The 14506-nt window shown below is 42.1% G+C and overlaps 1 protein-coding gene across 1 annotated transcript in view; it reads left to right on the top strand.

Annotated features, from left to right (window-relative positions):
* Positions 1-14506, top strand: part of p4hb (prolyl 4-hydroxylase, beta polypeptide) — a 32664-nt gene that overhangs the window by 8240 nt on the left and 9918 nt on the right. The window contains exons 2-4 of the mRNA XM_078571237.1: positions 33-239; positions 4163-4296; positions 8460-8597. Of these exons, the coding sequence (XP_078427363.1) occupies positions 33-239; positions 4163-4296; positions 8460-8597 (479 nt within the window). The remainder of the gene's footprint in view (positions 1-32; positions 240-4162; positions 4297-8459; positions 8598-14506) is intronic.

Below are 14506 nucleotides of genomic sequence, written 5' to 3'. Positions count from 1 at the left end.
GTTTTGATCTGATGTGACTTCTCCTCCCACAGATGCTCCCTGGTGTGGACACTGCAAGGCACTTGCCCCTGAATATGCCAAAGCTGCTGCAAAGCTGAAAGAAGAAGGCTCCGAGATCAGACTTGCAAAAGTAGATGCCACCGAGGAATCTGACCTAGCGCAGATGTTTTCAGTACGGGGATACCCAACCATTAAGTTTTTTAAAAATGGTGATAAGAGCAATCCTAAGGATTATTCAGGTAATGAAGATTTCTATTGCAACAGTACAGTGAATGCACAAATAACTGGGTCTGTAACTGTCGTTTAAAAACTCAATTTCCACTTTTTTGAACTTGAGCAAACTATGTAACCAAGTTATCAGAATTAGGCTGCACTATCTTGGTATGTAGTTCAGCATTGTAACAGGAATTGCTTATGGATGGTATAGTGCAGATTACACACAAAACAATACACTAAATTTGCTTTCAGATTAATTCATTGCTTGTATTGTTACTGCTATTATGTCAATTCAGGAGCCACTTGTACTTTGTGGTCTGCTCTCTGCTTGGAATACCAACTGTACTGGCAAGCAATGTACCTAGTCTCTGTTCAGCAACCTATCCTGCCCTTCAGGTGAGATGTTAAACTTGGGTTTTCTGACAGTGTGGATATGCATTGTGTACTGGACTAAAATCCTGGAGTGCCCTAATCATCTCCCTGGGAGTACCTTAGCCACACAATGCGGCAGTTCAAGAAAGCTGCTCGCCACCATCTTGGGCAACCAGTGATGGACAATAGATGTTAGCAACATCCATCTAGCAATTTTTTTTCAAATGAAAGCTCCTGCAGCTTTGAGTCAACAAAAGTAGTTTGCTCAAGTTCCAAGAAAGGTGGAGTTTAGAAAAAAAAACTATTGCCATCTCCTTGCTGTTGGATCTTGCTAGTGCAAATATTTCAAAATAGTCCTTTATGAGTACATCACTTAATGTGTTTCTTCAGTCTGTCAGCATGGGCAGGTTGAATTTACAACCTATGGTTTCACTCATGAGTTTGTTTTAGAAACCGAATTGTGCAATACAAATGAGCTATCTTTCACTTTGTGGCTGAGACTTGTAGAAAGTTAGTCTTAGGGAAATCCCATCTCATTGTTTTGGGTTTCATGTAGATTTATCGTCACCATCAAAGTGAAATTCTCATTTTCTGACTATGAATCTTAGTATGACTTCTCTATTGGATAGCATTCATAGATTTTATCCACGAGTGTGTGATTGTTATTTACATCTGTGGTCTGAGCAAAGGAGTTCATGGTTTTCTGTTTTAAGTTAGAAGTTTTTTGGGAAAAGCCTTTATCTCCGTCTAACTGCATGACTTGCTGAATAGTTCTGATCCGATTCAGTCATAACATTGAAATGCTGAAAGTCCTTTGCAGTAGGAATTGACTTATATTTGATTAAATTTGCCAGGTGAGAATGGGGAAATCTGACCTCTGCTTATACCAAAGAAGTGCTATTTTTACGACTCTGCTATTGCTATTTACACCATCTCTAGCCTCATCTTTCCCTGACCCATTGCTATCTCCTTTTTGTCTTCCACCCACCCCCTTTTTGTCATCTAACCTCCCCTGTGTTTCATCTGTCACAGACTTTCCCTTTGTTCTTTTCTCCCTGTCCCTCACTGCCTCCGTTATAATCCATTGCATCTTCAACTTTTCCAGTTTTGACTTAAGGTCACCAACCTGAAACATTAACTCAGTTTCTCTCTCCACAGATGTTGTCAAGACCTGTTGAGTACTTGCAGCATTTTCTGTTTTTATTTATTGTTTGGGGTGGATGCTAATTGAAGTTTCTGTGCACTTTAGCAGCAGAAATTTTCTTCCCAGCTCTCCTTTCTAGGGCATGGTTCCCACGGCCCCTGGTTGACGATGCTTACTGGGTAAGGCACTCATTCGGGCATAAACCTTGGCAGGGAATGGCTTTTTGATGGTGTGGGGGTTGGGTGAGGGGGGTTGGTGGTGGGGAAGGTGACATCTCTGCTGATCCCAATCTTGACCTCGGCTGTGATTTTTTTTCAGCCGTTTGGACCACTTGAGCAGTGTTTGTCCATGATTTTTCTCCTCTCCCTGGAGATGTTCCTGGCTTGAGAATCATGTGACCTGCTTGCTGAGTTATGAAGTGATTGCCTATAATCTACTTAATTAAACAGTGCACATTATCTCCTTCCTACTTGTGGGCATCTCTTGCCAATTCAGTACCAGGTTATGGGCACATGCACTATGTTAGGATGAGATTGCACTTGTCTGCCAATTGTTTTCTCATCTGACTGCAAGGAAATAAAACTTGGCAAGGACAGATCGGATGTTGGGGATTCTAAAGGCAAGTCCAAAAAGTATGGTTCGTGCTGTGGTCAGCATTGCTTTTAAATTCTTTGGTTGCTGGCTTCCAGAGCCCAGATCTCCTGAAGCCAGTGGCTAAATGATACTAAAACAGATATAAAAAAAACCCAGCATATTGATGGTTCTGTCTTTTAACTGGGTCTTAACCTGGGTTAACTTCTGCTTCTAGCTATATGGCTGGGAGGCACTAAGGCCATTTGTAACCTGATTTAACAGCCACTGTCCAAAACTGGGCTGCTTTTTGCAGAGCTGCCTCGTACCTTGGGCCTGCATTCAAAGTGAAACTTGCTGCTTTTCAGTTTTTAACAGCAAAAGATGTTTTTGGGGAGAGTGTGTGGTGTAGTGGTAATATCATTGGCCTAGTGATCCAGAGGCCCAGGTGAATTCTCTGGGGATGTGGGTTGAATTAAATTCAATAAATGAATCTGGAATTGAAAGACCATAAGACATAGGAGCAGAAATTAGGCCATTCGGCCCATCGAGTCTGCTCCGCCATTCAATCATGGCTGATAAGTTTCTCAACCCCATTCTCCCGCCTTCTCCCTGAGACCTTTGATCCCCTTACCAATCGACAACCTATCTATCGGAAGCTAGTCTCAGTAATTGTGACACCATCAATTGTCATTTTTTTTAAAAAAAACCCGTCTGATTAATTTCCTTTTGAGAAGGAAATTTGTCAACTTTACCTGGTCTGACCTACATGTGACTCCAGACCCACAGCAGTGGTTGACTCTTAACTGCCCTCTGAAATGGCCTCGCAAGCCACTCAGTTCAATGCCAAATAGGGATCGGCAACAAATGCTGGCCTTTCACATCCCATGAAACAATAAAGGGGACAAAAGCTATTACAGAATTTAAATCGCAACAGTGAACATCTCACTGTCCTGTACAATTGGAACAGAAGCTTACTTATTCAGTCCCCATCAGCCAGTGACTGGTTAGTACTTTGAAGGTAATAAATTGGGAACTTAGTTGCAACTTGCAGTTCACCAGCTCCAACTCACCAGCAATATTTCAAGGTTAATTAAAAGGGCTTTTCAAATCAGTCAGGTGTGGAGTGTGCACTGTTTACACTTGCTGAATTATTCACAATTTTATAGTGCACAGGGTAATAACAAGCCCTTCAATCGACCTGGCTCATTTCAGTGTTTGTTTCACATGAGCCTCCTCCCAGCCCACTTTGTCTTGTTCTTATCCCTCTATTCCTTCTTCCTTATGTCCTTGCCTATTTTTGCTCTTTAATGCATCGCTGCTGTTCACTTTGAGCTCCTTTTGTGAACTAACAGCAGAGGAAGAGCAGGTGTGAAATGCTTCAGTGCCCCCTGACTACGTAGTTAGGAACTGAACTCTACTGCACAGGATCCTTGGGTTATATCTCTTAAATACAAGTTTCACTGGTTGATGCTGTATATCTTGGATACAGATGCTGTCAGACCTGAGTATTTCCAGAATCTGTGGCGAGAGCAAGAGTTAACATTTCAGGTTGATGACCCTTCATCAGAACATCTTTTAACTCCTCCAGCTTTGAAGGGTCATTGACCTGAAATGTTAACTCCTGCTCTCTCCACAGACGCTGTCGAACTGCTGGTTTGTATCTTAAATGCAGCCTGAACTTGGCAGGTAGTGATAATGAGATTGGCTGGATCTTCACGACAGGAGCACACGATATAGGGTCCAGTCACTTGGTTAACCTGAGGTGGTATCTCTTATTACTTCATGAGCTAGCTGCACGTGAGCAAGTATTCCTTTTTTTTTTTTTGAAAAAAAATGCTTTGTTCTTCCTCTTGTTAGCTGGAAGACAGCACGAAGATATTATAAACTGGCTGAAGAAACGCATGGGACCTGCAGCAGACATCATCACTGAAGCAGATGCTGCTGAGAAACTAGTGGACTCTTCTGAAGTGGTTGTTATTGGGTTTTTCAAGGTATTAATTATTTCTTAAGGTTTGTTGTATACATGGGCAAACTGCAGCTTTACCCCAGTGAAGACAGTGTATAATGTGAACAAGGGTGGTGTAGTTTTATTGGCTGCTTGCATAGTGAGTGATGAAAGGCTGTGTTCATTACAAGCAACGGTCTGAGCCCTGCTTAGCAACCACTGACTGCTTTAAGAACGAGCAAAATTGTCCATTCCCTTCCCCTGAATGAAGAATTATTTCTGCAGGAGTGGATTGAAAACTGGCTTTGTGATTGGAGTTTCCCCACTGAATTATCAATGCAGCGCTGGCCTGTGTATATTGCTGCTACTACATGAGCCTGAACGCTAGATATGTTGCTAGCCACCAAGTCTGTGAGTGGCCATGTACTAGCAGTAACTTGTGTAGAATTGCAATTGGGTATTGCTTCACATAATTGAGTAAGATGCTTTTATTTGTCCCTTGCTGCTTAAAACCCAGTAGGGTGCGCAGTGAAGAGTAACAAGTCAATGTTAAATCACTTGGAAATTCTTTGTTTTTAATCGGTGTTATTTTAAGGATCATTCATAAGAAAAGACTATGTGTGAATTGTCTAAGTATAGCACTGAGTTTTGCAACTCTTTTTTTAAAAAAAAAAACAACCCTTTTTTAAATAAAGGAAGTGGAAAATGTTTGGCTAATGTTAGTAATTTAGCTCCATTCAATGTATGGAAGCTATGCATAGGCCTACATATTGCAGAAAACCCACTGTGTGGGCAGGTTGAGGATTCTGAGCTACTGCTGCAAAAATTGCAGTGTTTTAATGTCTTCAGTGTTACAGCACACTGCTGGATGCAGTAACTGGTGTGAAAGGCAGGGCTGCCTGTGCCAGTGCTACATTAAAATGCAGCAAGTGGGTGTGACAGCTCTTTGATAGAGATGGGTATCAGCTGGCGAATCTCAGGTCATAGGTGAACCCAGTGATGACCAACAGGATTTGGGTCCCCCCCCCCCCCCCCACACACACACACACACACACACAATCTGGAGTTGAATGAAGGGTTGAGAAATGGGACCCCAAGGGGCTAATTGTGGGATTTGGTGTCACTACTCAATACACAAGCAGCTGTAGGAAGGAGTTGTGGCTAGAGATGTGCTGTTGGGAACTTGTTCTGATTCTTGATGTTTGCACAGTCCTGGAGTAGATGTGGGGCCCTTTGGGTGGGGGTGATACTGGCACTGAACAGAACTGGGACCAATATCCTATTGGGAGGTACTAGTTATACAGTAGGATTAATCTAACATGAGGGGTGAAGTGAGAATAGAAAGACAACTTAAGGGTGTCTTGAGTGTATAGGACATTGAGGGTGAGATGGACTAGATGGTAACAATGATTGGGATTTGGAGCATTCACTGGAACTGAGATCAAGGTTTTAGGATTGAGTTGCTTCTGTTATTGAATGGAAGTGCAAAAATAAAGATAAAGGCAAAAGTTCCACAGGATTTGGTGAGGGTTGGGGAGAGGGGAGGAAATGTTTGTATAATGTTGAATTCTCTGCAAATGGTTTTGAGGTTTCTGAAATAAAAACATCCTGGAAATGCTCAACAAGTCAGCCATTATCTAGGGAGAGAAACAATCACTATTTTGGGTTAAGTACCTTTCTTTTGTGTATTCAGACTTCTTTGCCTGTTACTCAGTATCTCTCCTCTAGTGTCTGGAGTCTGGGGAGTTCTGTTTGACACTCATTCCTGTTTATCTTGCACGTGGTCTACTGTCTAAGATTATTTTCTTCCCTGTACATTCTGTATGTACGTACAGGATGTTTGATTCATCTTTGTCATCTGGAGCCTTGACACTTCCCAAAATAACAACTCATCAATGCTACTAAGTTTTAAAACTCACCACAAACCCATATTCTCAGCATCACCGAGCACTGTCTTACACCAGTCATGCCCGCTCTATTCTCTACACCAGCTCCCATGCATTTAACAAGTTGACGTCAAAATTTCTTGCTACCCTCCACCTTGTCTCATCCTGTCTGAACCTCTTGCTTTGTATCTCTTCACACACCCTCCATTAGTCAGCCTCTCCTGGTTTCGCTTTTCCCCACTCCCCCTATTGTTCATTGAGCCATGACGTACTTGACAGACTGGTGTTGTGACACCTGCTTTTGACCATGCCCCTCTTGCTTGGTCTTTCCTTTTCCCACTCTTTGAATACTTAACTCTTCCAGTACATGAGTGCTGTAGACATGCACGCTCCTCAGTACATACCTAGTGCAAAGGCTGAACTCATTGTGCGTCAGAACTAATGTGTTTTTAACAATTCCTAAACTCTGAATAGGGCCATTTAGCTCAGATGGTTGAATGTGGTGCTTGATGCTGCATTCAATCCCCATATGGCTGAGTGGGTTCTTGGGAAATGTAGGAAAGGTAGACCCCATTGTGATATAAAGTCATAAGAAATAGAAGCAGGAGTAGACCATTTGGCCCATTGAACCTGCTGTCATTTGATAAGATCATGGCTGATCTGATTGTGGCCTCACTCCATTTTTCTGTCTGTCCCCCATAAACCTTGACTCCCTTGTCAATTTTAGCCTGGCCTTGAATATATTCAATGGTCTGCCTCCACTTCTCTCTGTGGAAGGAAGTTCCAAAGACTAGACCTGAGAAGAAATTCCTCACTCCTTCTTTTTAAATGGGAGACCCCTTATTTCAAAACTGCCCCAATTCTAGATTTCCCCACAAGAGGGAACCTCTTAACGTTGTGGCCTGGTTTTGTAGCTAGAGAGCCATGATTAGCAAATGGAGCGGGGCTTTCTATGACTACCTGAATTTACAAAAGTCACTGCATATTTAGTTTGTTACATGCAAACATGAGATACAAACATATGAAGCAGGAACAGAAGTAGGCCATTTGGCCCCTTGAGCCTGCTCTGCCATTCATGGCTGATCTTTGTTTTGCATTCTACATTCCATCTACCCCTGATAACCTCTGATTTAGAGAATCAATCTACCTCTGCTTTAAAAATATTCAGTGACCCTGCTTCCACTGCTTTCTGAAGCAGTGTTCCAAAGTCTCTCAACCCTCAGAAAAAAATTTCCCCTCATCTCTGTCCTAAAAGGCCGACTCCTAATTTTAAAGCAAGTGCCCCCTAGTTCTGGACTTACCCACAAGAGGAAACATCCTTTCCACGCCCGTTGTCGATACCGTTCAGGATCTTATACTTCAATCAAATCGCCCCTCATGCCTCTAACCTCCAGTGGAAACGAGCCCAGCCTGTTCAACCTTTCCTCATGACAACCTGCTCGTTCCAGGTATCAATCCAGTAAACTTCCTCTGAACAGCCTCCAATGTAGTTGCATCCATCCTTTAATTCAGGAGACCAAAACTGCAGACAGTAATCAAGATGTGGTCTCACTGAAGCATAACATCATACAATATACTGTCCTTGGATAGGGCAGACAAGAAAGCAAAGTTTCTCATTGGCATAAGTAATGCTGTTTATTTGAACTATTAATCCTCTGCAACTTTGTAGTTGCTTGTTTGCACTCACTGGGTGAGATGCCTGCCTTAATTCTGTGTCTTGATCCTTGCGTATATCACTACTCAGCTGCCTCAGTGCATTTGTGCTGATCAAGTTTGGGTTTTTTTTTAAAACCCTAGTTTCTCTAGTTGAAATCTTTTAGTTTTCTCCTCAATACGTTACACAACTCTGTAGCTCCATTACCACAATAGGATCATATTAGGTGTCAACACTTGAAGCTAATTTCAACAAGGTGTTAAAGAAACAAGTGTCTTTCTATAAAAAAAAAATTAATTCCCACCACAATCGGTAAGTGGGTAATTCTGAGCCCCAAGTGTGTAATGTGTTTAAAATAGCTTATTTTAAAACCCTTGTGTATCTCAAACCTGTTGCTTCAGTGCAAGGACCCTGCAGTTGTAACTTGTGTGTGGTCACTAGATGTCATCATCAGTTCTTGCAGTCTGGGACACGATCTGTTTTTTTTTATCTGCTCAGCTTGAAGCCTGAGTGTCTGATTTCATTTAATATAAAACCCAATGGGGTTACTTGTGGAAGAGATGTGAAAACCCTGCCAATCACTTTCATAGCAAACTAAAATTTGTAGCTCTCAGTAAATGTTGAGTGGAATGAATAATGTGTCTGAATAAAGCTGTGCGTCTCTTTCAGGATGTAGAAGGGGGCGATGCCAAAATCTTCCTGCAGGCTGCAGAGGCCTTTGACGAGGTGCCGTTTGGGATCACTGCGAAAGCAGACATCTTTACCAAGTATGATGTGAAGAAGGATGGAGTTGTCCTTTTCAAAAAGGTAGCTGATTAAATTGGCCTCACTTGTAGCTACAGTAAAATAACATTGACATCTAAACCAGCATTTTGATCGGTGACAGCCTTGGCCCCTTGAGTATTGTTTTGGAGGCAAATGTTCACTGGTTGTAGACCCATTGCACAAATTACCACCAGGTCAACTGGTAGTAACCACCACTACTTCAGGCTGTGCCAAGCTGTTGATAAAATTTCAATTTTTACAAAGATTCAAGGTAACTACGGGCGTATAATATTTTGTTGTAGTTGGACTGTTCTGGAAGGATCTATGCAGCTAATGAAAGCTTTAATTCCCATTCAAAAACTGAAATATGCAGCAATGCAATTAAATTCTTTCTAAGCTTGGTTATCAGCAGCACTAGGTGAAGTATTTTCTGTGGAGTCCAGACATTGGGGGGGTTGGGGTGTGGCGGAATCATCAGCTTCAAGCTAGGTTGTTGGAGGGTGATTCCAGGGAGCACAGATGGAAATCTGGAATCCCCTTTTCCCCCCTCCAACTTCCTCCAAAATAAATCTAACTAAGCCAATTTGGAAAATTTCAAAGCTTGATGGTTATTTTTGAGCAAGGGTATTAATGAATATGGAGCCAAGGTGCAGATCATTCATGACCTTCTAGTTGAATGGTAGACGAGACTCTGAAGGGCTGAATGGCCTACCCCTGTTCTAAAGTGCGAATGATTGATTTGTTCACTGGAAGTGGTGGAAACAGCTCAGTGAAGCAGTTGTAAAACTGCTGGAAGTGCCCTTCCCAACAGTTAATGACAAGCTGAGTGCAGTGACTGCAATTAAATTCCAAACTTGGAAGTCCATGACTTCAGTGATAGGCAATTAATGGATTGCAAGTGTAAATGGATGGCCCCATCCCAGGTTACTGAAATAACCCTATATTAATACCTTCAGTTTGTGCTGTAACACATTCTTCTGTTGACCTGGTGACAAACTTGGATGGCCCTGAATCACTAACAGTTTAAGTATAACTCAAGCTTGCTTACTCTCGCTCATTTGGAAGTGAGTTGGTGGCTATTTTCTGTCAATTAAACAAGTAAAAGCCTGTTAATTAGCCATGACAGCACTGTCATCCCCACCCAGGTAAATGAGGTGCAGCTGTTGGTGCATGCTTCGTAGGTTAAACTGGGCCTAGGATCTAGAACTTATTACCAGTGGGTGGCAGTATTTGTAGACCAGACTCCACTACCTTCCCTTAATATTAAATGGCTTAAATCAAGAGTTCTCTACCATTTTTTTTTGCTTCTGAGCCCCCTCCACCGTGAGAGGGGTCTGTGGATTTTTAATAACAAGTGTTTTCTGTAATACAGTTAAAACTTCAAACAAATCAAAAATTAAAACTTGTTAGCCCTGAGCAACAATTCTGCCCAAGACATGGGAGATTGGAATTCCTAGATATGCAGGGAAAGGGCTCCCTTTGCTCCGTTTACCAGATCCATAGCTGAATTATTGGGTACGTTTCAAACCAGAAAATAGCCTGTGGCTTTTCTGTAGAAAAGAAAACTGAGTAACTGGGATTCTGATTCCCAAGGTGAGGCTACCTCTTGTTAAATCTCTTTACCTCCGTTTCTGCTCTGGCACTAGTGTCCATTTCAAGGGTCCACTCGTACCTTCAATTGTCGCGGTTCCTAGAAGGGCAAATGAGTTCACCTCTTGCTTTCCTCTCCCTCTCTTTTTGTATGAAGCTTTCCCGAGTATCACATTACATTGGATATTGATTGTAAAGAGTCACTGGGACTGGAGGCTCTGCTTCTTTGTGCAGCTGATTGAACAGTTGTGTGAAAGAGATTTTCATCATCCCGTAATTAAGTTCTGACCCTGTTGTGTGGACGTTTTGCAGTGGAGTCAAAGTCTTGGGTTTTAATTTGAGCAACACAAATGTATGAACTTGAGCGACTGTTTAATCACTGGACATAATCATATAGGCCGCAAACTGAAGGGGAATTCTGTGGATTGGTTTTGTACCCTCCTAGAGTGAGGAAACTCTTGGGACTCTGTTTCAGACTCTAGTTATCCATTTTGATGTTAAATGTGAGAGCTTTATAGCTGCAGTTTCCATGGGAGCCACTGAGTGGCAGCATCATTCTGGGTACAATCACCAGCTTTCGTTCTTCCAAGCTTTTTTGGCTGCCCTATGAAATCGCCTGAATCCCTAGGCTTAAATCATTATTTACAAGTCAGTTTGGAAGTCATTACAGTAGAAGTGTGCTTCCTTTATTGGTAACTCCACACAATTGGTCACAAAATTAGGATGGTTTACATGTTTGAAGTTCAGTCCTCTACTTCTCTCACCTGTCCTCCCTCACCGAAACCCCTGCCCTAATTGGGTAAAGGCATTGGCTAGAATAGTGCTAATACATAAAGACTGGAAAGTTCTGTTTGGCTCCTAATTGGCAGCACTTTTGAATGTTGTAATCACCCTCTGGCATGGCAGAGAAGCTCTCTGGGGTTCCAGTTTTTGCCTACAATCCCATAATTGCTGAGAAATATTTGGAGAAGCTCAGGTTTAGTTTGTACATAGAAACATATGAATTAGGAGCAGGAATGGGCCATTTGGCCCCTTGAGCCTGCTCTGGCATTCAGTAAGATAATAGCCTATTTGATTGTGGCCACATTCCACTATCCTGCCTATCCCTGATACTCTTTGGCTCTCTTGTTAGTCAAGAATCTATCTACCTCTGCCTTAAAAAAAAAAAATCAATGATCCTGCCTCCACTGCTCTCTGGGGCAGGGGAAAAGGTTTCACAGACTGACCAGCCTCTTGAGAAATTTCTCTTCATCTCCATCTTAAATGGGAGACCCCTTATTTTTAAACTGTCACCCCTCGTTCTATTCTCTCCTGCAAGGGGGCACATCGTCTCAGCATCTGCCCTGTCAAGTGCCCTCACAATCTTAAAAGACTTCAGTAAGATTACCCCTCATCCCAGGAATCAACCAAGTGAACCTTCTCTGAACTGCTAATGCAACTAATCTCCTTTCATAAAAGAGACAAACTACGCAGTACCCCTGTGGTCTCACCAATGCCCTGTACCGTTGTAGCATAACATGTTTAATTTTATACTCCATTCCCCTTGCAATAAACAAACATTCTATTTGCCTTCCTAATCACTTGCTGTGACAAAGGTTCACTAGAGGATGGTAGAGTGGGTCATATGGGTGCTAGATTCTTACACTCTAATAACAGGGAAGGACAAAGGTTGCCCTTACTATCTGTCTACAGATGTTTAAATACTTAATGCAATCTAGAAGTTTTTTAGCCATCTACTAGGCTTGCCACGTGCTGAAATGCAAACTGTTCCATTTTGAATATGGGCAGCAGTGTGAAGAGACAATGCAGCTTGTAGGGTTCTGTTTTGGACTCTTGTAGAGAACAAATTGAAGTCATAGAGATTTTACCAGGATGGTGAGTTGTCAGACAGCGGATGTAGCAGAGCAGGCCAAGCAGAAATTTGAAGTGTCTTTAAAATGGGTAAGCATTTTCACCAAGGTGAATGGGGAAGTGTGTTCCTTTCACTGGAGAGTTATTGACTGCAGTTGTGTGGAGGGCTTGGGGGTGGGTGGATGGGATGGGGCAGGTGGTGAGATTTTACCCTATGCAATGCTTTGCGAAGGGGGAAAAATGGAGCAGTGGGATTAGCTTTAGATGACTAGCAAAAGGAGAGAACAGACAGTGTACCACATGCTGCCTTCAGAACAGCATAAAGGTGCAGGTGACCTTTTCATGCCCTTTTAAATTCAGAACCAGAAATATAGATTTTTTTTTTTTGCCCTCCTGATTTGGCTGTATCTGGAATATGAATTCTCTGTTGACAGTAGTTCAGTCTAGTGTTACACAACTACCATTTAAACAGTGTTCTGTTTTAACTGCTTTTGTTCTTGTTCATTCGTTCTCCCCATTCCCTCTTTACTGGTACCAAAATGTTAATGGCAGTGACAGTATTTGGATACTGTAATGTTATCTCTTACTGTGATGTGTCCTTAGTGGGTAGCAGATTTTTTTGGGTAAGCAATCTGATTCTTGTTTAAGGAACTGATTCCAATAAATGAAATAAAAACAAAATGCTGGAAATACTCAGCAGGCCTGACAGTATCTGCGGTGAGAGAAACAGTTAATATTTTAGGCCTGTGATCTTTCACTAGAACCACCATCTGTTCTAGCATCAGTATTTTGCTTCCAGAGAATGATTTATTGAAATGGTACATGATAGTGTCATATGTATGAATGGTGCTCAGCAACCTGTGCTTTCACCTTTACTGCACCTTTGAGATGTCACAAATTTAATTCAGTTTCAGAACAATGGAGGGATAAATTTCATTTGAGCCGTATGTAGAAATAAGTTATATTTAAATTGTTCTTTCGCTGCAGGTGTTGAGTGGAACTGGCCCCTTAGTGAAATTCCGCTAGTGTTGAGTACAGAAGTTCTCTTTTTTTTTAATGGGCTGTGGTGAAGGTTTTAAGTAACTGTACTTTTGAGCTTCGTTATAAATGGAGTGAAGCCCTAGTTGGTTATACTCATCCCAGCAACGGCTTATTTTATATTAAGATTTCTGTAAACATGAGTTCTTGGAGCTAGTCATATTTGACATGTTGGCATCTGTGTAAGCTTGCTGTCTAAGTGAGCTTTTCCTGGGCTATCTCTGATGTCAAGTTACTTCCAGTAACCAGAGCTGAGGTGTGTTCCCTTCTGTTGTAGCTGATCTATGGAAAACTGATTTGTATTTTAATACCTTAACTTCATTCTCTTACTATTCATACCTTGTATTGCTAACAGTGAGCATCCACAGGCTATTTGACTGTAGAGCTTGGTTCTGTTATTGAAATTCCAGAACAGTACTTGAGCAGGTTGGGCCTGCCCTCTGCTGCTGCTGCTGGGACATGCCTTGTTCTGACTGCCTGTCCAGACAAGCAGTGCATGTGGCCTTTTGAGTTCTGGCAATGCTCTCAGTACTGAGTGACCATTTACAGTTATGGTTTTAAGTTTCATGAAGAGGGAAGAGTGAGGAGCGGTAACTCGAGAGCATGACCTCCATGGCCTTGAGCTAGTTTACTTCGCTTGTCACTGGCTCTTCTCACTAGATGTACGGATTTAGAATGTGGGTATCAAACTGTTGCTGAGTCAGAAGGGGTGATCGTCTTTAATGAAGCACATTAGCCACAATTTAAAAGGGAAATGAAACCAGATGCATCCTGAGGCCAATTTTAACAATTTCTTGATTTTCCCATCACTGTCAGCAGGCAGGCGCACATTTATTTGAAATTCTTACTAAATAAGAAACGCTTCATCTAAAGTGGTAATGTCATTCAACTGTTAATGTAGTGGAGAGTTTAATTCTGACTCTACGGTGGTGTGGGAAAGGTAATTGGGAGTAAAGTTCTTGCTTAGTGCCCTGGTGTGTGGTTGCATGAAGAAAAAAAATGAAGAGTCATGTTCCAGTGGAGATGTAGCAAAGGTTGCATTTTTCAAGAGGCTTGTTTCTGTAGTCATCTGGAGCAGTTACAAGCCATGGTGTTGGATTAGAGAGGATTGGGAGACTTGCCTGACCTACTTAATGTGAAGTGGTGCACGTATGCAGAGTAATGCTGGGACAGTGCCACTTGGCAGGGGTGGCCTGTCTGTGCCAGGGCACCACTGCTGCAGCAAGTGTTGCCCACAGATGGTCAATGCAGAGTTTCTTTCAAAGCCTGGATTGCTGCCCTTAGCTCATGGTGGAGAAAATGCAGGGTAACTGGAGTTTTTCTTCAAGCATACAAGTTACATCATTCAAATGCAAGAGGTGATGTCAGAGCCTTTATTAAATGAAGCGTGAGTGCTGTCTGGTGCTAAACTGGATCGCAAGTGTGTAATTTTACACTTGCTGATGGGAGTTATCCCTTTAACGTGGCTTAAT

The sequence above is a fragment of the Cetorhinus maximus genome, chromosome 24 (assembly GCF_964194155.1).
Source record: "Cetorhinus maximus chromosome 24, sCetMax3.hap1.1, whole genome shotgun sequence".
In the NCBI taxonomy this organism is placed as follows: domain Eukaryota; kingdom Metazoa; phylum Chordata; class Chondrichthyes; order Lamniformes; family Cetorhinidae; genus Cetorhinus; species Cetorhinus maximus.
The sequence above is the reverse complement of the archived record's forward strand: the minus strand, read 5'-3'. Positions and strand labels throughout refer to the sequence as shown.